Source organism: Cylas formicarius, unplaced genomic scaffold, assembly GCF_029955315.1.
Source record: "Cylas formicarius isolate icCylForm1 unplaced genomic scaffold, icCylForm1.1 PGA_scaffold_8__14_contigs__length_24414737, whole genome shotgun sequence".
NCBI lineage: Eukaryota > Metazoa > Arthropoda > Insecta > Coleoptera > Brentidae > Cylas > Cylas formicarius.
The window spans coordinates 429,785-454,719 of NW_026844361.1; the positions used below are offsets into that span (position 1 = coordinate 429,785).

Consider the following 24,935-nt stretch of genomic DNA (forward strand, 5'->3'; position numbering starts at 1 on the left):
CTTCTTATCCATTGTCTTGATACTTTATACTGCAGTAGCATCTGTGTGTAAGGCAGCTTTCTGGACAGTTGCTAAAGCAATTTGGATCAGTTGTATAGGCATACAGAAAATATAATAATAGATTAATGGGAAAAAGAGGTACTACTACCACTACTTGTTACTTTCGAAAATCGAATTTTCGAAAGTATCTCCGCTCGTATAACGGTAACGGTAGGTCCTATGGAATCGCCGTTGGTACAAAAATGACCACCGTCGAAAAAAAAAATTTTTGTCTGTCCGTTCTCTGTTCTCGTCTTTTGATTTTTCCTGAATAACTTTCGAACCGTTGGAGCTACAAAATTGAAATTTGCCTCTTTTTTAACCCCCCACGAGGCACATAAGCTTATAAGAAATGGCCCGGATTCGACGCCGGCATCCGTCTTTTTTTCGCGATTTTCGACTGTTTTTTGGACCTTGCTATGAAACACGATGTCATTTAATATTACCACGTATTGCATGGTTTCGGAATACAAGTAGTTTTTTGAAAACCATTTACTCCATTCGAAAAATTCGGATACCAGGAAACTAAGGAGATCCAAGGCTATATCCTCTATTTAGAACATTGTTGGAATTATATACAGGGTACGTCGTTTGTGGGCAAAAAATTGTAATAGATCATGGAAATTTCCGCTTTTGTGGGTGAAATCTTTGCGATAAATGAAAAACTTTTGAAGATGTGATAATTTGGTATGAACAGTATCGTAAACTGTGTCGAGAAAAAGTTTAAGGTTTCATCTATAACACGGGGGGCGCGAGATATTTAAAAAATATAATTTTAAATTGCAATTAATAGTACAAATTTTAATATTTATTGAGGTTTGGCGTAACTTTGAAGTTCGACGAGGTGTAAAGGACACTTCTTTATACAGGGTGCATTCACAATAAAATAACATCGATTTTGCGAAAGTTCCATAGTGGTCCGCAGCAAAACAATGCGTCCCTCTAGGACAAGAATAAGCGAAGCGCCTTCTTTTTAAAATAAAAAGCTGATTGGCGTTACTTGCGACGATGTTGCCCCCCCCTAGCCACGATTTTTCGAAAGCAATCTTGTTATTAGTGTTATAGATATAGATATAGACGTTTTATCGCAAATACAAACTAAATATGGTTTACTTGTATTTGATTTTTTTGGTTTTGTTTCAATTTTTATTGCATGGACAGAGTTTTCTGGCAATAGTTTATTTAACAAATTCTCATATTTTTTTGAGATAGATTAACCTACTCTGTCTATGAGCGTACTAGTAAAATTAATAAATGCGAAGTACAACTGATTCTGTCTCTCTTACTCCCAAGTAATATATTCCTGATCGTTATCGACTTCTGTCTTGAATAGATTTTTAGGGCGCAGTAGGGTCGAAGTATAAGTGGAAGCAAGATGAACAATCTATTTTATTCTGTCTGGCACCATATATATAATTCTGTTTTTAAACACTAAGGCACCTGTCCGTTTACCTGCCATTCTCGGGATCCTTGACAATTATCGCAAGTACAAGTTTTACAGCTCAATAATTAATTCGAAAACGAAAACGGGGGTAAAAAAAAAGTAATAATAGGAAATTTTTTCATAATTACATTTGTTAACAGCGTCAAACTAAATTGTAATAAAAGGGACAATATTCCTCACGTGTATGCGGGGTATTATTAATTCATTTACCGGGGTTACGGCGTTTCTGAAACTTTTATAAGCGTTACGCGTAAAATTTCTGCTCATTTCCTCTTTTTCTGAAACAATGAGACCGTTTTACATCTGCCGGTGCTTGATTAGCGCGTCGATCCTTTTCGACGTCTTCGTCGAGTCCGGTAAGTATTACAACACTTTTAATACTCTTTGCCTAAACTAACCAAAACTAAATGTTTATAGTATATTATTCAACAAGTGTGTTAAGCGGTATCTGAGTTACGAGTTTATTTGGCACGAGCAGAACGCAGCAGAGCGAGCGACTTAAAAAGTATTCCATAGTATGCTTTTTCTACGACCGCTAGTTTTTGGATACATTTTCCAAAACAACACGAATATATTCATTGACATGACCGTCAGAACTGTAGTTTATTTTGAATTTATCGAAAACCTGTCGAGACATTGCGTAAGCAAAATTCTTTTCGTAGGTTTCACAAATTGTGGGGCCTATTACAGACATTTCGTCGAGTTTTAAAACAACAAACATGGCCGCAATTAATAATAATAATAATAATAATAATAATAATAATAATATGATTTTATTATAATATATTAGAAGAACACACATAAAATGTGAAGTTGATGTTACACTTGCCGTATATTCATTATTTGTTAAGCCCGTTCAATATACTACTAACAAGCAATACAAATACATCAATTTATTTATTTAAAAAAAGTATATAACAGAAGAAGAAGATCGAGTGGCAGGCACTCAAGACAACGTTACCAAAATAAGACCAATTCTGTTGTTGAGTTCATAGAGTAGAGAGCATGTACAGGGTGGTCCATTTAAGATAGTCCTGTACCTTATCTCAATAAGTATGACGCTGAGGAAACAAAGGTAAACACAAAAGTGTTTGACCCTACGTATATATTTTATTTATAGTATACAGGGTGTTCCGTTGTGCCAGGACAGTAAACAATTTAATATTTTTAAATGGAATGCTACGAATATTTTTAAAAATCCTAATTATTCGCTTGATTTTTTGTCATTACATAGTATACGAAATTTTGAGTAGTTTGAACATTTGCATTTTTTGCGATAAAACAGGTGTTTGTTTTTTTTTACACTTGAAAACTTATGGATCCATGGAAGTCGCGAATCCCTAATGGTTTGAGCTATTTATGGCGAACATGCATTATACGGGGTGGTCACAAATGACCATCAAAAAGTTTTTTTTCAAAATAAAAAGACTCTAATTTTTTTTTAAATATAACAGCTTGTATTTAGAACTTTTATTGGATTTAATTCTGTATCAATTCATATACAAGATTATTCACGGTGAGTGTCCTATTAGATGTTTATGGAGAATGACTTATTGTAAAAACCCTTAATGTTATTTACTTATGTAAGCGAATATGAGCTACCTAGGTAAAATATTTTTGACTCTGCTCTATTGACAGATATATTCGTAACGTCTATCAACTTTCGTTTTTCAAATGGAATGTCCTGTACATTATTTCATTTTTAGCTCCTGTGAAATATTCTGAAACTTTTTTATGTACTCTGCACAAGAAACAAGCAACTTGATATAAAATAATAATTTTTTTAGCAACCCGTACAGCTAAATACTTGAATTTTTGGTTGCGGTCCTGTACTAAATTGTTTTATCATAACATATTATGGGAATTAACTTATCGCGTACAGAGCGCATAAGATAAGTCCGAATTGGCAAGATATAAAAATCTATGCTTAGTTTGAATTTTATATATTTTATATTGGCACGTAAATGAGTAATTAATTTGCCATCCATTTTCAGTGGTTTTCGAGTTATAAGCAAAAAACTAAAATTTTGCAATTTAAGCGAATTAAAATAATAACATTTCATCTGGATAGCAGGCACTGGCCTGCCATGGTGACGTTTTTTGTAAAAAAAATTGTCTTTGACATAAATAAGCTTAATATTCCGTTACTGGCGTGTTCAAATGAGTAATTGTAACAATGAAACTGCTAACAAAAATTTAATATTCATAGAAACTGTTATACACAAAAATAATGTTAAGGACTAATAAATGTTTTTAAATTGTTTTTAATACCCACAACTAGATATTAGGCTTGAAAGCACTTCCATTTGCTCTAAGACCTCCATGAATTGACTTCATAACATTGGAAACTGTTGATTTTGAACTTCGTTTGGATCAAGTTGTTGAAAAACCTGTCTGACGGGGCGATCCAAATCTTCTATTTTTCCATCTGGAGTTTTATACATTCTTTCTTTCATAGGGCCCCAAAGTTAAGCATCAGCCGTTGTAGTATTTGGTGAACACGGTGGCCAATTCCGTGGACCTGTCTCCTTATCCATCGGTTTTCAAATATGATTATAAGTTGTGCACATACTCTATTTGTGCAATAAGCCGGAGCTCCATCTGTAACTATTGTTTGTAAAATATTCAGATTTTTCCTCATTCAAACTCTCGTTGTGGATACAAAAATCTATTTTATTATCCATCATCAAGCAACGTTGAAACGTTGAAAATGAATGTATGTTGAAATCGATTTTCTCGTTAAAATTTTGGATTTTCTGATGACCAAAAATGATTATTCATCTGTTATAAATACCTCCCGTGAAAATTTTGACTAGTCGGTCCAAAAATCTCGATCTTCACATCACAAGGGAGAAGAGATTGTAATGTAGTTAGCTAAACTAATCAAAACTTAGTTAGAATAAGTTTAGTTGAAGTTGAAACACAAATTTGGCCATAACTTCTAAACTACCAATTTTTGTAATAAAAGCTATATATATGAAATGATACAGAATTAAATAACAAACCCAATAAAAGCGCTTCTTGGTGGTGGTTTGTGACCACCCTGTATGATAATAATAATAATAATAAAACTAACCAAAAATCTCCCAACATCTTCGATTCGTCAAAGACAAAATTCCATTTGAGATGCCAAGAGCTTACAGCATTCCATGCATATGCGGCAAAGAATACATGGGACGAAAAATATTAACTAGGCTCAAAGAACATGAAAGAGCCTTAAGACTAAGACAAATAAGCTCATCAGCAGTTGCCGAACACAAACACGAAACCGGACATAAAATTTTAATCGATAAAACTAAAATTCTTGCATGTAATCAATTGTTCTACCAGCGAAAAATCCGAGAGTCTATGGAAATCTATGAGCAACCTAACAATCTTAACCGGGACTCAGGTCTTTACCTGTCACCAATATGGGAATCAGTCATCCGAGACGGTGTTTATGCCCCTCATTTACCTCCGCTCCCTCAGCAGATACAGAGTAAAATGCGAGTCAGTTTCAGTCAAGCTCTGAAGAAACGTTAGCTAGTTCGATTCAAAAAAACCGAGGCAGGAGGAATCCAGAAGTTTTATAAAAAGTATTGCCGTAGCCTGTGCAAGATTCTTTGAAAAATTAATTGCCACCATTTCATTACCAAAAACACCGTTCTAAAGGTGACTTTCATGTATAACGTATACGTATTTGACGCAGTTTAGTTTAGGTCTTTAGCTACGTCACCGAGGCCTTCTAAACTAGCAGAAACTCTACCGTTTTTAGCCGGCAACTTCCGGAAGTGCAAGATAAACTCTCAAGATGCCGACGCTTGTCTGTCGGTCGCCATCGAGGACGCAGTGAAGGAGATAAAGTCCGGAGTTCCGGAATTCGGCATACCCCAAATCGATCCCCTGAAAGTGGACAGTCTTTCGGTGGACGCGGGCGTCGGCGCCGTCCACTTCGCGCAGCACTACAAAAATCTGGTCGTAACCGGTTTCGGAGAGTTCAAGGTCAACCAATCGCAGTAAGCGCATTTTTTTTGTTCAATGTTTACGTGATTTCCAATATCACTTTCAAATTACAACAGTGTAACACAAACAGAAAAATAAACCAATTGTTTCGAGCTTCCTAGTCGGAGCACCCTATATATTTCGTTATACTACCAAAACTTACCACATTGTTAAATAAACAAATGTTAAACAGGAAATTTTTAATTCACGAAAATTCGAAACACGTTTTATTAATATTATTCCTTTATTCGTATGACGCACGTATTATTTTTCGGCACCTGTTTTGAATGATGGCCAACAAAACAAACCGATAAATCAAGCTTCTCGCGCAGTTTAGACTTGGACAATGGCAACCTGACGTTCTGGACGATCCATCCAAAAATCGAGCAAAGGTCCGACTACGACATTGACGGCAAAATCCTGATGTTGCCCATGAAGGGAAACGGCCCTTGCACTTTGACCCTCAGTAAGACGCTTTCCTTCCTCACTAACACATAAAAACTAGTCTAATTGTTGTTAGAAACTAACCAAAAAAATAAAAATATGTTTTCAACTCTGTCAATGTCTTCTATCTAATCGACATCACGGGCCAAGCTCCAGTCAACTATGCCGATTCATATTGGTTGGTTGGTTGAATAACTTTACCGGTTTGGGCCATGTGCTTACAGCAGATGTTTTAATGGTAGCAGGCTGGTAGGGGTGCAGTGCCCGTGTACTCATTCACATAAAACTAACACGGCTTTGATCGTTCGTCTTATTCAAAGTTATTGGCGTTAGCAAACGATTTGTGTTCGCATGGATATTTAGGTGCTAATTTGTTTACTTAATTTGCGATTTGTGTTCATATTTACAATAAAAAAAAGTAGGTTAGTTTATTAATATCAAATTTTAACAAATCCCCATGGATGATTTGCAACATATTGGCAACATCGAGGAATGGATGGAATATTACGCACATAAATTTTATGAAGAATTGCATTGTTCAGTGATGATTTTTCAATTCTTTTTCCACGATTTCCAATCCTTGGTGGCTCCAGACATACTACTTAAAATATTTGTTCTTGCAATAGATGCCGGCTCTCTCTTTGAGTAAAATCTGTGTCAAATTTTTTAGAAGGTACCTTTGCATGTTTTTTCATTAATTTTGTCATAAGTTTTTTTGTTGTTGAGATTACTAAAATATTTTGACCGGCTGCTTCTGATTCACTTAAACGAAGTTAAGTAATCCGAAATAACGAAATATATATCTGTTGCCGCTAATATTCGAAAACAGTTAATATGGATAACAACTGAGTATATTAGGAATTATGAGTAATTACTGAAACTGCACTAGCACAGGTACTCACTCTGCAATCTATTTAAACAAGAACAACTTTTCTGACTAACTTAACTACCATATATTGCAAAACGATTTATTAATCTGAACAAGAAGAACTTTATCCTTTATTTCTGTTATACTTTTTTCAAGTACCGTTCCTGCTGAATTTAATATAGTTGCACCTACCCAACTACTTTTATAATCTATTTAAAGTTATTACAGTTAAGAGATTGTAATATTCTTCTTTGAACAAAAAATTTGAGTTTGTTCCACCTCTTAGCTTATTAATTTGTTCAATAAATTTGAATTTAACACTATCAGCTGCTACCGAGGTCATTAATATGACAAACACTCCGCCTGATCTATACTTATATACTTAGATATCTCTCTTTCGTAACCGAAACTAACCAAAGCTAACCAACACTAATTAAAAAAAATTGCGAATGTAAATTTTAAATCATTTACATTTACATTTATACGAAATCCTGTCTTGAAATTTGAAATTTTGAAATTTTGTACTAACTAGGAAATATGTACTTCCAGTAAATTTTTTTAGATATTATCAATATTAACGGAATATCCCGAATAGTATGCGTAATAGCTGACGATTTTAGTATTTATGCATAATTCCTAATTTTCTCAGTTATTATGCAAAATCATTGTAATTTCAGTAATTATTCATAATTTCTAAAATACTTAGTTATTATGCATACTAACGGCTTTCGGATATTAACAGACTTAAGGTCTCTGCTTCTCAACTTGGCGTGAAACGTAAAGGTAAAATGTCCAATAAAATCTCGCGGCGTTCACCAGTCAGCATGGCCGCCGACAGTTCGTCAATTTTATCAGAGTATGCCCGGATGTTATTGAATTGTCATGAAAAAAAAAAGAATTAGGTTTGTGGACACTGCCGTTTAGAAAGAAAATATACAACTATTATATCTAAAAGCTACATGCGCAAAATCGAGAAGGCGTTAAATGTTACTCTTGATCTTTTGTGTTATTTTGTTGTTCATTTGATACAGAAGAGTGAAGTGTATATACGTGGTGCTACTATATTAAAGGACAAAGATGATAATTGACAAGAATGACAGGACGCACGTGAACTCGTAATACTTAGAATATTATGCGTATTGTATGTTGGATGCATTGTTCGCATTGTTTTCTTACGTTTCATGTTGATATTGTTTAAAAAAGTAGTTCGTATGGTATGGTTCGTGAATTAGTGCCTTTATAGATTAATTCCGAAAGTTCGACGTCAAAACGAACGCCAAACAAAACATATTGCTCTTCATCGGTGTCACTGGGGAAACATTGAACAACAGTTATCTTAATAATAGTTTATTAATTAAATTTAGGGGCTATTGGGGTTAAACAGTACTGTACGCTGCATGGAGAGCTACATTTTTTCTATTAATTACTATCAATTATGATAAACTAGAACACCTATGTTTGTTCAATAGAGTTGAAATTAAAAAAAAAGGACTGATGCAATTATTCAAAAATAAATTTGGGGACGGAAAAGTTGTGCATTGGAAAGTTTTTGAGGACGGAGAATCTGAATCTGGGATTATTTTATTTTTCACCAATATTTCGCTCTCTGGAATGGCGACGAAATTTGCAATAGAAAAACCAACTATGCCCTAATAGCTATTCGAGTTTCAGTGGGACCGAAAATTAGCGATCTTCATTGAAATTTGTGTTGGTAAAGAAGCGATCGTAATTTTTTCTAAATAATAATGTTTTACTTTTTCTATGCTCAAGGTCATACGGCAAAGTTGAAATTTGGCTATGAGCCCTATCCGCCTATCCCCTAAAGTTGTTGATAGCCCATTTCGTTTAATTTTAAATATTTTTTTTATAAAATTTTGTGACCATTTTCAATAAACAATAAGATCTACAATCGATTTTTTAGTACAGTTTGATAGAGGAAGGTCCAAAGTATATACAGTCATAATTTCGAATCTTTACGTGTATAAATAAGACAAATGCAAGTTTTTAAAAAAATACTATCAAATTATGAGTCGTTTTTCAAAGCCGTAAATTGGATTTTGAGGTAAATTTTTAAAAGTATTATAATGTATCGACAAAATCTAAGTTCGATCGATATTTTGCGCCAGCTATATCCAAAGCATAGTGAAATAGGCCATGTAAAAATTTTCATTTTTACTGTTTTCGTCTCATTTACAGGGTCCGCGAGATATGTGAAACAATGTCATTGTAGATTGCTATTTATAATGCAAACTTTTGCAATTATCAAAATTTGCCCTGATTTTGAAGTTCGGAGAGACGTGAAAGACACTTTATACAGGGTGCATGCACAATAAGATTACGAAATACAAGAAGGACAAGAAGCGGCTTTTTTGAAATACAAAGCTGCGTAGCATCGATATTGCGAAAGCAACCGTTAAAATCGCCGGTATTACCAAACTGTGGCCCGTTTCAGCAAACGTCCTGATCACCAACGAGATCCTCTTCGACACCGAGCCGAAAGACAGTGAAGTTTTCCTCCACGTGCAGCGCTACACCATGAGGGTTCACCCGACGAGGGCTAATTTCAACTTCGAGAACCTCTTCGGCGGCAACAAGATGCTCGGCGACAACATCAACGACCTGCTCAACCGCGAATGGGAAGTCATTTTAGCGGACATCAAGGGCGGCTACGAGCTCTACTACTCGACCCTTTTCCAGGACTGGGCCGGAAAAATTTTCGATCGCACGCCGATCGATCAGCTGTTTCTCCAGCGATGACGTCATCGAGTTGTAAATTTGTATTGTTAATAAATATTTAGCGCGGGAACAAGATTTATTTCGAACGATGACGCGGAAAATAACCTGTCGCCTGTTCTTGCGTTTCCGACCGTCGTATTTAAGGCCGACGCGATAAGAATTTGAAGTCCGAGGCTCCGCAAATGCGATTTAAACGACACTCGACCAGCTTTCGAATATTTTTCGCGAAAACTTTTGGTTTGAGACACGTACATAGTTCTCAGAGATCGCGCCGAATTTTGGAGCGAAATGGTATTTTTTTCGGTTTCCCTCGTTGTCGCGTTGATGGTAAATGTGGTGAGGTCAGCGCCTTTACGTAAGTATACTCTTAGCATAAGTAAAAAAATTAATTTATATCCTTTAAACAATACGTGATTAAAATTTCGACGAATGAGTAGGCTATGGAATGTTTGACACCACGACCGCGATTTTCCACGAAAGCGCCGAAGGGCTACCAAAAATATTATCCAGCTTGTTTTTTAATTGCATATCAATAATTGAGGGGGCGATTTTTGGACCCATTTCAAAAAGAAACTTTCATTGGAATATATGTCCTAAACGTCTTAAATTTGAGGTTGTAAAGTTTTCAAAAATAAAATATATTTTTTTATATCTGTAATATCACTTTATATATTACACATGTACCATTTATCAAGAGGTATTATTTATTGTACCACTTTTTTTTTTTAAATACAACTGTGGCGAGCGTACGGAATTTCACATGTCTATTTTGGCAGACATTGATTTCTCTTAAAATAATAAAATAAATAAAAATAAATAAATAATAAAATTAATCTTACAGTCTCCAATCATTTCTAAAGAAATTTAATTTCTTGATTTTTTTCAATCCGATGTACGGTTTTGGCTTAAAACAATAAAAATCTCTTTTGGTCGTTAATATGACAGCATTCAGACAATTATTACAATTATTATATCTTACTTAAGTAATTGTTCATCTGTTTTTTTAAAATACTTCAAAAAATCGAAGTATGAATAAGAAGTACATAAATTCTGAGGTGTATTTTTGAAATTCTTATAATTATTTCTTATCAGTGTAGTAGGTTGTGTCCGTAAAAATTGTTAATTCTGTTGTCAAGGCGTTTGTTTGACATCAGTTTTTAAATTCAGCTCTTTGCATCTTATTAATTTGGTGTTTAAAATATCCGAGCATTGATATTTTAAAAAATTATGGTCGAGTTTACTAATTAAGAGTTGCCAGATATGCATTGTGTGTGGTAGCAGTGTGGTGGCAGTGCGCCAGAAGCTAGGCGATTATGTCAAGAGCGCTTTCCTAATAGAGACATACTAAATAGGCGAAGATTTTCAAATGTACACAAAAGGTTGACTTAGTTCGAGGACAAATAATCCGAGATTTTCCCTTGCGTGTTAATTTTTGTCGATGGTTTTTGGACAAAATTGCGCATTATCCGTTGTTTGACCAAGAAATACTATTTACAGATGAAACTAACTTTTTTAGAAATGCAGTTGTAGAGCTTAACTATCAAGAACTGTTTTCGGTAAATGTTTGGTCTGGAATTGTTGGAAATTACTTAATTGGACTCTTTTTCCTGCCAGAAAGGCTGAACGGCCAAAATTATCGCCGGTTTTTAGAAGAAGATTTCCCAATATTGCTAGAACTACAACTTATCCAGTTTCTATTTCCTCCTTTTTAAAAAAAAAAAATATTTTTGATTTATTAACAGAGAATTTTGTTAAAAATCATTAATAGTAGGTAGTGTTTTTTTTTTAAATAAGAATCGTTTATTATTTATCTTGGTAGGATGTTATGTTATTTCATTAAAACTGTAAAAGTGAAAAGAACAATCTTCTGATATTGGTAACTATCGGCACTAGCTGGCAACTAGAACTAGATATTTTGTTTTAGATGGATATTTTATTATTAAAAAAAATTTCTCGATTTAACCAGTGCATTGGCGACCTAATTAATCAAAATATTATTTGTTCATAGACAGTCAGCGGCACGCCATTCATATCATTAATAGAAAAATAACATTTGCATTCATTTATGAGCAGATTTGATCTCTTAATTTTTTTAATCCGTCGCACGGTTTTTACTTAAAAATAAAAACTAATTTCTCTGCACATTGTCATATTAACGATTTTATCTGACAATGCAGAGAAGAGGAAATGAAATTTATTTAGAAATGATTGGAGATTGTAAGAATAATTTTCATTTTAAGAAAAATCAGTGGCGTACCATCAATGTCTGCTAAAATAGAATGGTGAAATTCCGTACGCCCGCCACTGGTGTATTTAAAAAAAATAGGGTACACTACATAACGCCCCTTCATACATAGTTCATGGTATTACAGATAGTTCAAAATATATGAAAACTTTGAAAACTTTAGCAACTTGTATCTAAAAAGGTGAGACGTTTAGGACGTATGGTCATTTGAAGTTTTCTTTTTAAAATGGACTTAAAAATCGCACCCTCGATTATTGACATTCAATTAGATATCACCCTGTCTAGATTCTAGTTTAAAAGGACTCCTGTAAAATAAGTAAAGATTTTTAATTTCTGAACGACAAAACCGAATTTCTGACATAGTAATTCCCTTGAGACAGTCTCAGCGATACATAAGTCACACTGAGAATAAAGTGAAGTCTTGTGGAGTAGCTTGGTGGTTTGGTCAGTTTCGGTGTCGCCGGTGGGGTCCAAATTTCATCTCAACGTTTTTACTTTACTTAATTTTTATGTACAGTCTGTCCCATTTTAGTCAGGTTGTTACCGACATAGATTTTCAATGACGTACTCAGTTTTTTTATAAATAGTTTCGTCATTAGGGTCATTGGTACCTATCCATTTATCTCCAGAATTGTCCTCTCAATTGGGCTTTACTTATCTAGAATTATGCCGCATCTTGTTGAAAAAATATGGAATTTATGTTCGCCAATATATATAATATAATAGTTCTGGTATAACATGTTGCAATATTCCCATATATAACTATGGAGTCAAAAGACATTAAAAAAATAAATAAAATAGGAACCTGCCACACTGAAACCAAAACGTCCTTGTTGTTCTCGCTCAAACATTATATTTTGGTTTTCTTGATACCAGTATTTTGTTTTTTTTTTAATATACCGACGCTGCTTATGAAAGTTTCATCCCACCAAATTACCTTCCTAACAAAATGATGGTCTCGCGTAATTTGCTCGAAAAACCAATTGCAATATTCCAGTCGCTTATCTGGTTCCCCAGGAGGCTTAAGTTTATGATCATTTAATATTTTTTGTACTTTAATTTTTGGTACTTCCACATCCTGCTTGATAACCCTACATGATTTTTGTGGTTTGGCTTGCACGCTTGCTAGAATATTTGTTTCGCCTATTTCATCTGTTTTTCTACATTTCTTTGGGCGAGGCTTTGAATAGCATCCAAATTCTGAATTCGCCCTTAGCTTAAATATTGTAGCAAGATTTGGTTGTGGTCTCTCTGGAAATCTTAAAGTAAAAAAATACCTTAAGTGACATTCCGATACTCAATAAAATATAATTTTTTTACCTACATAAATACATGTCCATCGTCAGTGACATTTTCCTCGCACATATCGAAGCATTTAATTATGTCGTATTTTTCAAAGTTTTCGAAAGGCATTGTTTTAATGCCTATTCTTTAATATTTTTGATGACAAAAAGTAAGTTAAGTCTTTTACAAGAATGCCTCACTTTTTGAGCGGGATATTGACATGTACGGCTTCTTGCATACTTTTTTCTTTTATCATTGGCTAGCTATTTTTTACTATAAAAATTGCTATCAAATTGGCCTATAAAATGTAGGGTGTTCCATTAAAAAAAGCTATTTATTATTAAAAAGGCGAAGCCAATAAAATCAAAACGATTCACATAAAACTTGTCCCGCAATTTCATTGAATCTAAAAAAATAGTCAGATAATAAGTATATTGAAAAACTAGAGATATTCCAAGTAATATCTGGCGATGGTGATCATGACCTGCCTGTTTAAATTAATCTCTGCTTGTTAAACCCGACAAACTTCTTTCACAACATAGATCGAAATATGAAAAATCTTGCAACCCCTAGATGTTTTACCTTCCTTACGACGCTTTACAGCCATATTTCTAACCTATAAGGTAGAACTCACCTACATGAAGGCACTTGGCTAGTGAACTCTGCCTTCAACAAGCAAAAAAACTGAAAAATTTCTTCACTTCCCCAAGTGAAACTTATTATATATGAAGTTTTTTTAATGACTACTACCAAAATTGTTGTCAAATATTGGTTTTTATTGCTTTCAACCCTTTCTCATCTTTTAAGTATTTATAAAAAATTCATAAACAATAACTTGAACCTTTTTAAATTAAAATAAGGCAATGTGGCTATATGGCCTAAACAAGAGTACTTTTTTATGAAAAATTAAACATTCTTTCCGATTTTCATCCTGTTTCAACCATAACTCTATTTGTCTAAATAATACGATAAGAGAAACACCCTCCAGAAGCAACGAACCAATTAAGTTACTAATTTGTAATTGTCATATCAAAAAACCTAAAAAAATTCTCGATTGGTGAGAAAATTCAGCATGAAATTTAAATATTGAACGCCTTGTATCTCCCAAGCATGTTCAGCACAGTCATAATGTTTTATTATCTCGTACTTCTTTATATGAATTACCCAGTATATCTGATGTTTCGATTGACACTGTTTTTTATGAGGGACTTATGTTAGAAATTGTGACTTCAAACCAAAACCACGTGGTATATTTTTTTGCCTTTTTCTTTTACGAATATGTCCTTTAATATTAAACACTTGGCGCTTTTTTATTTTACTTTCGTTTGATATTCGATATTATTCCGTTATTTTTAGCTAACGGATTCAGCTCTTGCAAATTGAGCGACCCCAACGTGGACGAATGCCTAGCGAAATCGATAGAAAATGGCGTCCGTCTCGTCAAATCGGGTACGTATGAGCCGAGCAGGTGTCCCATGACATGACTGTCATAGCTTGGGAATGTGTTGCTGGGGTGATTTCAAGTTAAAAATGTCAAATGAAAACATATACACGCTATTAGAACTGAGCTACAAGCATTTAAAATTTTAAGAACTATTTAAAAAGAAACAGCTTTATTGAATTAGTTGCTCCAGTATTACGTTCGGCTGTTAATATTAATTAGTAAAAAGTCCGGGTGGCTGTGAATCTTATGTACTGTGACAGTAAGCGTCAATTAATTTTGTGTGTTTATTTTCGTGTGTTAAAATACTCTTCAAGGTACGATGTTTGCTTTTTCGAATAAAGAATACGCCGACATTCAATTTGTTTATAGATTGTGTAATAGAAAGCGACGAGCGGCTGTTGATGAATATCGTCCACGATTCCCCACTCGTAGAGTGCTTTGTAGAACTGTTTTTAGCAATTTCCATCGATGCTTGAGAGAAACAGGAAAACGTTCTACATCTACTTCTGAACGTCCGGTTCAACAGGAACTTGCTGAAGAAGAGGCAATACTTAAAACGATTGATGCAAAACCTTCTACTAGCGTTTGAATATAGGTAATAGAGTTAACGTAGGCCAGATGAGAGTATGGACAACTTTACACAATTTCGGTTTGTACCCGTACCACCTCTTACATGTACAAGCTTTGAAACCTGCCGACTACGCTTCAAGACATGAATTTAGTCGCTAAAGATTGAGAAATCAAAGGATTTGTAGTCTGTAGTTTTAGTACTGAATCCTCATTCAGCCAATATTATTAAAACCAGAAATCCACATTGTTGGGCACATTAAAATCTACGACAAACTCGGGAATCCCATTTTCAAGATAGATTTTCGGTGAATACCTGGAGTGGTATTATTGATGACCGCCTCATTGATCCGTTTATAATTGAGGAACGTCTCTCGGCTATTCGTTACTAACGTTTTATTGAAAATGATGTTGCAATATTACTGGTAAGATAACGAATGTGGATTCATCACGATGGCGCACCCCCTTTGGTCGACAAGTAACAGAATTTCTCAATCAAAATTATAAAAACCGGAAGATTGGAAGAGGTTCAGCAGTTCCTTGGTCAGCAAGGTTACCTGACCTTAACCCCAAAGATTAATTTTTATGGGAAAGACTGAAAACTGAAATTATTGCGAACAGCAAACAACTGGTAGCTAGAATTATGGATGCCGCAGACACTATTCGTGTTGATTACTTCAAGAAGAGCTAGGCTATGTATAGGTACAGCAAATGGGTGGACATTTTGAACAACTATTTAATAAACCAAAATACATACAGATACAAATAATACAAAATAATACAGCTAGAATGGCGTTCCGGATACATGTTCATTTGACATTTGACAACTTGAAATCACCCCAGCAACTCATTCCAAAGCTATGACAGTTATGTCGTGGAACGCCCTGTATATTTCTAATCTGTATTCTGCCTCCAGAATGCGTTTTTATTGCATGCAGTGCATAAGATATAAATTTCAACCTCTCACGATTATAAATAATCGAAATCCCAATTTCGGTCGAAATTGGGATTTCGAGGTTACTTTTCACAAGCGGGTAAAAATTTGCATAAGGGGATTTTCGAAAATCACGAATCCTAATCCAATATTATTATTTGAATGTCGATAAGCTATTGACAATTTATCGATAAAAATTGAGGTGACATTACACCGAAACCAAAAAAATGTCCATTTTTCTATTTTGAGTTCTCAATTTTAAACGTCGATGATATTAAAGTTTTCGCTAAAATAGTTATACCAATTTTTGAGTTTTATTGTTGCGACGCTGGCTGTAACGAATTCGTTCTTGCCCAATTTAACGTAAACATCAATTTCTTTTCATTGTCTATTGCCTGAAGGGATAAAAAAGCGGCTAATTTACGCCTTGCAGGTTTGCCCGATTTGAATATTAAACCGCTAGAGCCCTACGACTTCGGTTCTCTCGTAGTGGGGGCGGGCACCGGAGCTGTCCTCTTCGAGCAGCATTACCAGGACCTCAAAGTGATCGGAGCGACTTCCCTGACCGTCACCAAAGCTCAGTAACCTGAGTCCTCGCTGTTTGCCATTTTCGTCCCTAGTAAATATCCCTTTTTAGTTTCAACCCCAAAAAGAAGGTTTTGACGTTTACTAGTGTGCACCCGAGGCTGATCCAAGAGGGAAAGTACAACGTTAACGGCAAACTGCTCATATTTCAAGTGTACGGGAAGGGCCCGTCCAAAGTACAACTAGGTAAGTGTCTACCGGGTGGGCAATTAAGGACACTCGGTCCTATCTCGAAAAGTAATTTTTTATACGCATTTTGTTCAACAGGCGCGTGAAAAAACTATATGTCCCGGAAAGTAGATTGGTAGAAGGGGATCGATCTAATCACTTGCAAGATCTCGAGATATTACTCTACTGGATTTTTTCTTCTAAGGATATTTAAAATTAAAAGATGATTTAAAATTTTAAATTAGACAAGAAATGAAAATAAAAATATAAAATATAATAAATAAATAAATATATAAATAAATAATATATAAATAAATAAATAAAAAATAAAAAGTTAATGGTAAACATTTTCAACCCCTAATAAAATAATTTTTGGACATGTTTTTTATTATTGCTTATGAAAAGCAACTTGGTATCGACATCTACTTTTTCGTCCCCCCGCATATTTTGTATTTACTGCAAAAAATGCACAAGAAAAAATTATGCACGTATGCGGGCATTTTTATTGAAATCCAATACTTGAAGAATGAATATTAATATTTAACTATTTTACGAAAAATAGTCCAATTTTTCCTAACTTTAAAACGGCGTAAATTCTAGTTATCCAGAATTTACAGCGTCCTTTCTTGGTTGCTTTAGTCTAAGTTTTTACCGCGGTTACTTTTCGAGATAAGGCCAGGGGTTATCAATCTTTCTCTAGCTCCTGTTACCCTCATTCTCGCCCCGGAAACGCTCGTATTAAAACGGCAGCGACAAATTGCCCATATCTCGGTGGATAACATCCGAAACGCTTTTTTGCGACAAAATAACGTTAAATCCGGTCCTGTCTTGCGCAGATAACCTCCAAATCCGGCATAGAATTGAACTCGAAGAAGTGGCGAGAGACGGCGACACCTACTACGACGTTAAGTCGTATCGCTTGGAGCTGCTCCCCGAGAAGGTTCACTACCACTTCGATGACCTCGTCGAGGGCAACCAGGCCCTTTCCAAGAGCATAAACGGGGTACTGAACGACGAGTGGAAAACCGTTTTCGATGATATCAAGTCCGGCTTCGAGGCAGGCTACGCGAACGTCCTGAAGGAATACTCCAAGTCATTTTTCGACAAGGTCCCGGCAAAGGAAATTTTTTTGAGTTGAAATAAATCGCTAACGCAATTTCGTTCTCTTTTTTGCGCTCTATAATTGACCCACCATTTTTATTAACCGCTTAAATTGAAATTAAGGCTGCGATTTTTCGACAATTAAGGCAGTGGCGGCGTTTCACGGCACTTAAAGTTTATTTAGTTTATTGGATCTGCTACTACCAGAAAATGATCCTTCGTCTATATTAATTAGTGGTGGTACAGATATATCGAGTGCATTCTCTTTTTCCCAGCATCATTTTATTATACTTTCTGTATGTGTTATACAACTGATCCAATTTTCTATGGTAACTGTCTGGTGAGCTACCTTCCAAACAGATATTACTGTAGTATCATCATGCCTTGCCTCACTTACAATATGTTTATTAAAAAATTGTACACTGAGCCCACAATAATTTTATTTCATTAGTTATACAATTAATAAAGAGGCACTCTCAAAACTTGATTACCCACTTCAGCAATTATTTTGTAATTTTTAGCAATTCTTAACGATTTACATTTTAGACCATTTTCTGGGTAATTGTTTTGTAGTTGAAACTACTGTAATTATCCGGTAATTGTTGCCAAAATTGCAAAAATGTAAATTTTACAGTCAGTGAAAAAAAAACTTAAAGAATTATTATTATTATCAAAAATCTTTTTTGTATTAACTTTCTATATGTGTTGCAAAAATCACATCATGTTAAATCTTTGGACTTACGCAAATTTTATTTAAAAAAGAAATATCACTATAAATGATACCTTTTTATTGGGTCTTTAAAGAAAACAAAAATATAAGACATTTAGGTATTACTAAAATAAAACATTGTTAAATTTATAATTTACTATGGTATAGTATAGTTTTGGAAAATTTTCTAATATAAAGGTTTGAAATTTATTACAATATGGCGCTATTTTCTTATCTAATTAATAACATTGAAGAAATGGGTGGTTCCTGCAATTTTTAATTTCATATTCATGTGGACGGATATATTACTACTTTTTTGAAAATAGAGTTTTACGAGAAAATCCCTGTTCCATTCCAAAAATATTAGAGCACCTGAGAAAGTGGAATTGCAATTCTGTGCCCCATAATCGTAACTGTAAAGGATAATAGATTTGTCGTTGTGACACGTGTTTGGTAAAACTTTGGTGAATAAGAAATAATTGCGACAAAACAATGCTTCTTCACTTCTCCTTCATCCTCGTAAAAAAAAGTAGTTGCCATTGTGTGAGATCAAAAAGAGTAAAATTATGAAGAATAAATTTTGTAATAAATTGCCACACTTTGGATAAAAGAACAAAAAAAAAGAACAGAACTCTTTTTTTGGGCTATGTGTCTCCTCGGACAAGTTTTTTGTTCGATATCCTACACACTGGTCCTTTTTGAGACTGAATAAAGATAAATTTTATTCCCCAAATAAAGTGAATCCAACTGGTTGTTTTCTTTTTCTACATTTTAATATATTTTTGTAAAATTTTTAATTTCTTGTTGCCAATTGTATCGCCTTTAATTGCGCTTTCTAACTTTCCATGATCCTTTTTTGGTAATGGTGTACCTATTTGTAGTTGATTTCGTCGAAAGTTATATCGGCATTGTTTAAACTTTCTGGGTCTATAAAGGCTTTTAAATTCTCAGTATTATCCAGATCTGTTATTTCGGTAACAAAATATATAAAATTTCTGGATTCCTCCTGTGTCGGTTTTTGTTGAGTCGAACTAGCTAACGTTTCGCCAATCATCCTGTTGGCTTCTTCTGAGCTTGACTGAAACTGGTCAGCTCGACTCAAAAAAAACCGGCGCAGGACGAATCCAGAAGTTTTGGTTAGTATTACAGTAGCCTGTGGAAGTTTCTGGAGCAATATTTTCTGGTAAATATTGGTAAAGTCGCTTAAAACAAAAACTTTTGACTCGGATTTTTGGAGCAGTTAATTTATCAGGTTTCGTTTGTTTGTTTTAAGTTTACAGCAAAGAATCACTAGCCTTGCCTTTACCTTTAAACTTTAGTTGGCTTAGTATTCTATAGCTGCTTGAACTCTTAGTCGTACTGAAGAACAATATTACCATTACACCTAATAACCGTAACCTACTATTCACACCGATTTTACAAAAAAAATGTCAAATTCACTAATTCATTTAGGGTGCAAATGGCGCAAATCCATTTCAGATTGAAAATTAATTAAAATTTAAAAACACTAAATAAAACAACGATATTAAATGTTTCTTACTTAATTGACTTACCTGAACTATAAGAAAACTCACCACAACAATTGATTTACTCTAAAAACATGTTTTCAAGTTAAAAATAAGTGTGGCGACAAGCAAATGAACCACGCAAAATTAAATTCTTTATTTTAAGGCACTACTAAGTAAATTAAAACAAAACTATTTGAGTTTTAATCCAAACTGCTGAAGATAGCATAAAAATCAAAATTTTTGTAAAAAATGGACATTTCTTTATGAAACTGACGATATCTGGATGCATGACATCCGCAATATCAATATATATATATATATATATATATATATATATATATATATATATATATATATATATATATATATATATATATATATATATATATATATATATATATATATATATATATATATATATGAAACTGACGATATCTGGATGCATGACATCCGCAATATCAATATATATATATATATATATATATATATATATATATATGATGACACTATATTCCGGGATATCATCCGTTCGCTCGTTGAACTCCGACTGGAATCCTGCATCCGACTGGAATCCTGCAAATCTTGCATCCGACTGGAATCCTGCAGACGTTTCGCCAAAATCTCACTTGGCATCTTCAATGCTCGCGCTCCGAAAACACTTCGAACACTCAACGAGCGAACGGATGATATCCCGGAATATAGTTTCATCATATTTTTCCATCCGTGAATCAATACGTGAGTATATATATATATATATATATATATATATATATATATATATATATATATATATATATATATATATATATATATAATCTCACTGGCATCTTCAATGCTCACGCTCCGAAAACACTTCGAACACACTCAACACGAAACGTCTGCAGGATTCCAGTCGGAGTTCAACAAGCGAACGGATGATATCCCGGAATATACTGTCATTATATATATATACGTATATATATTATATATATATATATATATATATATATATATATATATATATATATATATATATATATATATATATATATATATATATATTATATATATTGTATATATATATAATATATATATATATATATATATATATATATATATATATATATATATATATATATATATATATATATGAAACTGACGATATCTGGATGCATGACATCCGCAATATCAATATATATATATATATATATATATATATATATATATATATATATATATATATATATATATATATATATATATATATATATGATGACACTATATTCCGGGATATCATCCGTTCGCTCGTTGAACTCCGACTGGAATCCTGCATCCGACTGGAATCCTGCAAATCTTGCATCCGACTGGAATCCTGCAGACGTTTCGCCAAAATCTCACTTGGCATCTTCAATGCTCGCGCTCCGAAAACACTTCGAACACTCAACGAGCGAACGGATGATATCCCGGAATATAGTTTCATCACATTTTTCCATCCGTGAATCAATACGTGAGTATATATATATATATATATATATATATATATATATATATATATATATATATATATATATATATATATATATATATATATATATATATAGTATAAATGTCTAGAATAGTCTAAAAATTCATACATATGTTATACATTGATATTTGAACAATTTAATTTTATTCGTCTTTAAAGGAATCATCATTTTTGTACCTATTTAATATTAATCATTATATTATTCTCTAGCAAAATATTACAAGTCGGCCGCGTCTGCAGTAGAATAGAAATCCTAAAGGTCCATACACTTATCGAAAACTATTATAATTATTATAATTATTATTTTTCCAAGCCCGAGTGTTGTGTTTTTTGTCAAAACAAACAAATCTTCTCTTTTTATTGCTTGCATCCATTTTTGCCCATATGGGAATAAGAAAATTGCCGCTGTTCTATTTTTACAAATTCCCCTTACAATTCAGAACACAGCACGTATTTACCGGAATTATATTGAAGCAACATATATCCCACGCTTTATAATTATTAAATTAACACGATCTAATTTATATACTATATTATTTATTATATTTATATTATTGACGAATACAAATATTTACAAAACGTCTGGATTCCTCGTGCATCAGTTGTTGTTGAATTGAAGTTGCTGACGTTTCGCCAATCGTCCTGTTGACTTCTTCAGAGCTTAACTGCAACTGGTTCGCATTCTATTCTCCTTATTGTTTGAGGAGGGAGGGGTTAAACAGAGGGACATGAACATTGTCCCGGACGACGGATTCCCATGTTGGTGAAAGGTAAAAACCTGAATCGTAGTTAAGATTGTTTAATAGATTATAGATTCCTCTGGATTATCGGATTTTCCGTTGGCAGAAGAATTCATTATAATTTCATATCCGGTTTCGTGATATTCTCTAACAAAATATCTAGCTTCTGCATTAAAACTTTTTACAGGGCAAAACTGATAGTTTCGTAATTAACTCCTTTCATTTCATCGAACGATTAAAAAGAATTACATTAAATCCACAGCACATTCTGGTTAGCTTCAACGTAGAATCCCTCTTTTCTAAAGTTCCTATTCCTGAAACTGCATTATCACCAGTCATCGCGAATATATTTATGAGAAGAAAGCAATAATAAGCAATAACATTGGGTCATTCTGTTTACAAAAAATGTACGCACCTTAATGGATTGCCACACCATCATACGGCCCAAAAATCATCGGCTGTTAATTTGTTTACAGAGTCGCAAAACTATTTCAGCCCGAATTATTGAACTTTAGAAATATTAACCCAGAATCTTCCACAGATAATGAGTCCGAAAGTAACCCCAAACTTGCCACTGTTGACTCAAAGAACATGAAAGAGCCTTGAAGACTACGACAAATAAACTCATCGGTAGTTGTCGAATACATTACGAAACCGGACATCAAATTTTATTAGATAAAACTACAATTCTTGCAAAGAATTTTACAAACGAAAAATCCGAGAATCTATAGAAATATAGTGGAGGTTTCTTTGAAAAATTAATAAATACTGTTTCTTTTAATTTGTGTTTTTTTCACCAAATACCTCAATTAAAACATACAAACGAATAAACGAACACGTAACCCCTACAGCGATCGCAATTTATTCTTTTCGCGATGAGTCACCGACTGTTTAGAATCTGCGTGTCACCGTATTTTTGTAGGGGTCGTGTTGTTTCAATGACTGGAAATACTAGCATTTTGGACCATTTTCTTTTTAAACACCCATCTCCACACGTTTACCCAAAACATTTATTCCGAACAATTGCCTTAGCCCTAGTTGACAGCTGTCGATTTCGCGAGCCACAGAATACTATAGCTTTATGTCTGTATTAGAAAAACATTAGTGGAGATGACTATCGATGACAATTAAAACTTTGGGTTTGATTCTTTTTTAATATATCGAGGAGTAAACCATTTCTTCTACACCAATGGGTTCGCGTGGGTCGAACAAAAAATACAAATGTAAATAAATACCGGCAAAATTATACGGAATTAATCATTCCCGTGGCAAAAGCACAAAATGAGCAATCTCGGCGGTGCGGCTTGTTTTTTGTGCCTAATAAATTTATGTTGTGAGCTGCGTGTCGTTATTTTTCGAATACTTTTCTATGTCGCTTATTTTTTCCAGTCGGCGCTTTTACGAAATGCAAGATGGAGGACGACCAGTGCCTCGCCAAGGCGATCGAAGACGGCATCAAGCAACTACAACCCGGTAATTTTATATTGATTCGTGTTTAAAAAATAAGTTTTCCCCGCTATAGGGATGCCCGAATTCGAATTGCCCCCGCTGGATCCTTTAAAAATAGATAAATTGGTGCTGGGGAGGGGCACGGGGGCGGTGCATCTCGTCCAAAACTACAGGAACATCGAGTTGCTAGGAATGACGCAGCTGACGGTGCCCAAAGCGCAGTAAATACTTACTTCCTCACTTACGACAATTTATTCAACGTTTCTTACTTCCTCGCAGTTTCGATGCAGAGAAAAAGATCCTCACATTTACTACCGTGCACCCCAATATAACGCAGAAAGCCGAGTACTCCGCTGACGGCCAGATTTTGGTGTTGCAGGTGTACGGTCACGGACGGTCGACGATAACGTTCAGTACGACGTTTTCCGTGGTCAGTGCAGTTTAAACCATCTGTCGTTGCAGGTAACTGCCGATTAGACGTCCAGGTGCGTTTCAAAACGGTAAAGAAAAACGATGAGACTTTTTACAAGATAAGCGACTTCAGGACCCACCTGATCGAATTGGATAACCTCGCGCTCAACTTCGAGAATTTGTTCGACGGTAACAAACTCCTCGGGGACAACCTGAATAAGGTCATCAACGAGGAATGGAGGGTGCTGTTCGAAGATGTCGTGGACGAAGTCGATAAGCAGTATTCCGCCGTTGAATTGAAATACGCGCAAAAATTGTTCGACCGATTGCCAGTAAAATATATTTTTGCCGATTAAACCGCTTCGAGTGTAAAACGGTGACGCTCGGTTTTATGACAATAAAAAAAATGACACAAATTAAATTGTGTGTTTATCAGTTTCGGTCGTTTGTAGATTTACTTCTAATGACCCCGACTGCTAATAGTATATTATGCAACATGTGCGGTAAACGGCATTTGACTCATGAGTTTATGTGAACGTGTTGCATACTATACTTTTTCCACGGCCGTTAGTTTTTGGGTACATTTTCGCAAAACACGAATACATTCAGTGATATGACTGTCAGAATAAACAAACGTCAAAATTCAAATCGTGGGAAATATCTCCGAAAGCATCCAATTGCTCCCATACCCGGGCGGTAAAATCTCGGAAATGTCCGAAGTGGCTCGGATTCGTGGGAAACGAAACTGACGTGGTAAAGCGGCACTTCCCGCGC

At 34.3% G+C, this 24,935-nt stretch overlaps 2 protein-coding genes across 2 annotated transcripts; both read left to right on the forward strand.

The window, feature by feature from the left end:
- Window positions 1-1,656: 1,656 nt before the first annotated feature.
- LOC132706405 (uncharacterized) lies at window positions 1,657-17,887 on the forward strand. Its single transcript, XM_060677735.1, has 9 exons — window positions 1,657-1,839; window positions 5,238-5,478; window positions 5,797-5,930; window positions 9,229-9,531; window positions 9,757-9,867; window positions 14,398-14,490; window positions 16,420-16,567; window positions 16,624-16,757; window positions 17,576-17,887. Exons 1-9 carry the CDS (start codon window positions 1,770-1,772, stop codon window positions 17,875-17,877), a joined length of 1,536 nt encoding a protein of 511 aa, XP_060533718.1. The 5' UTR covers window positions 1,657-1,769; the 3' UTR covers window positions 17,878-17,887.
- A 5,610-nt stretch (window positions 17,888-23,497) lies between these two features.
- LOC132706054 (protein takeout-like) lies at window positions 23,498-24,582 on the forward strand. The gene is made up of 5 exons (XM_060677127.1): window positions 23,498-23,634; window positions 23,691-23,774; window positions 23,824-23,971; window positions 24,030-24,163; window positions 24,213-24,582. The coding sequence occupies exons 1-5, from the start codon at window positions 23,583-23,585 to the stop codon at window positions 24,515-24,517; spliced, it is 723 nt and encodes a 240-aa protein (XP_060533110.1). The 5' UTR covers window positions 23,498-23,582; the 3' UTR covers window positions 24,518-24,582.
- Window positions 24,583-24,935: the final 353 nt, after the last annotated feature.

Excerpts from the sequence above, each read along its gene's own strand:
- LOC132706405 (XM_060677735.1), top strand. The coding sequence starts at position 1,770 with ATGAGACCGTTTTACATCTGCCGGTGCTTGATTAGCGCGTCGATCCTT. Across the intron at positions 9,868-14,397 it reads GGTGAGGTCAGCGCCTTTAC|CTAACGGATTCAGCTCTTGC; the intron begins GTAAGTATACTC and ends CGTTATTTTTAG. Across the intron at positions 16,758-17,575 it reads CCCGTCCAAAGTACAACTAG|ATAACCTCCAAATCCGGCAT; the intron begins GTAAGTGTCTAC and ends TGTCTTGCGCAG.
- LOC132706054 (XM_060677127.1), top strand. The coding sequence starts at position 23,583 with ATGAGCAATCTCGGCGGTGCGGCTTGTTTTTTGTGCCTAATAAATTTA. Across the intron at positions 23,635-23,690 it reads GTGCCTAATAAATTTATGTT|TCGGCGCTTTTACGAAATGC; the intron begins GTGAGCTGCGTG and ends TATTTTTTCCAG. Across the intron at positions 23,972-24,029 it reads CTGACGGTGCCCAAAGCGCA|TTTCGATGCAGAGAAAAAGA; the intron begins GTAAATACTTAC and ends ACTTCCTCGCAG.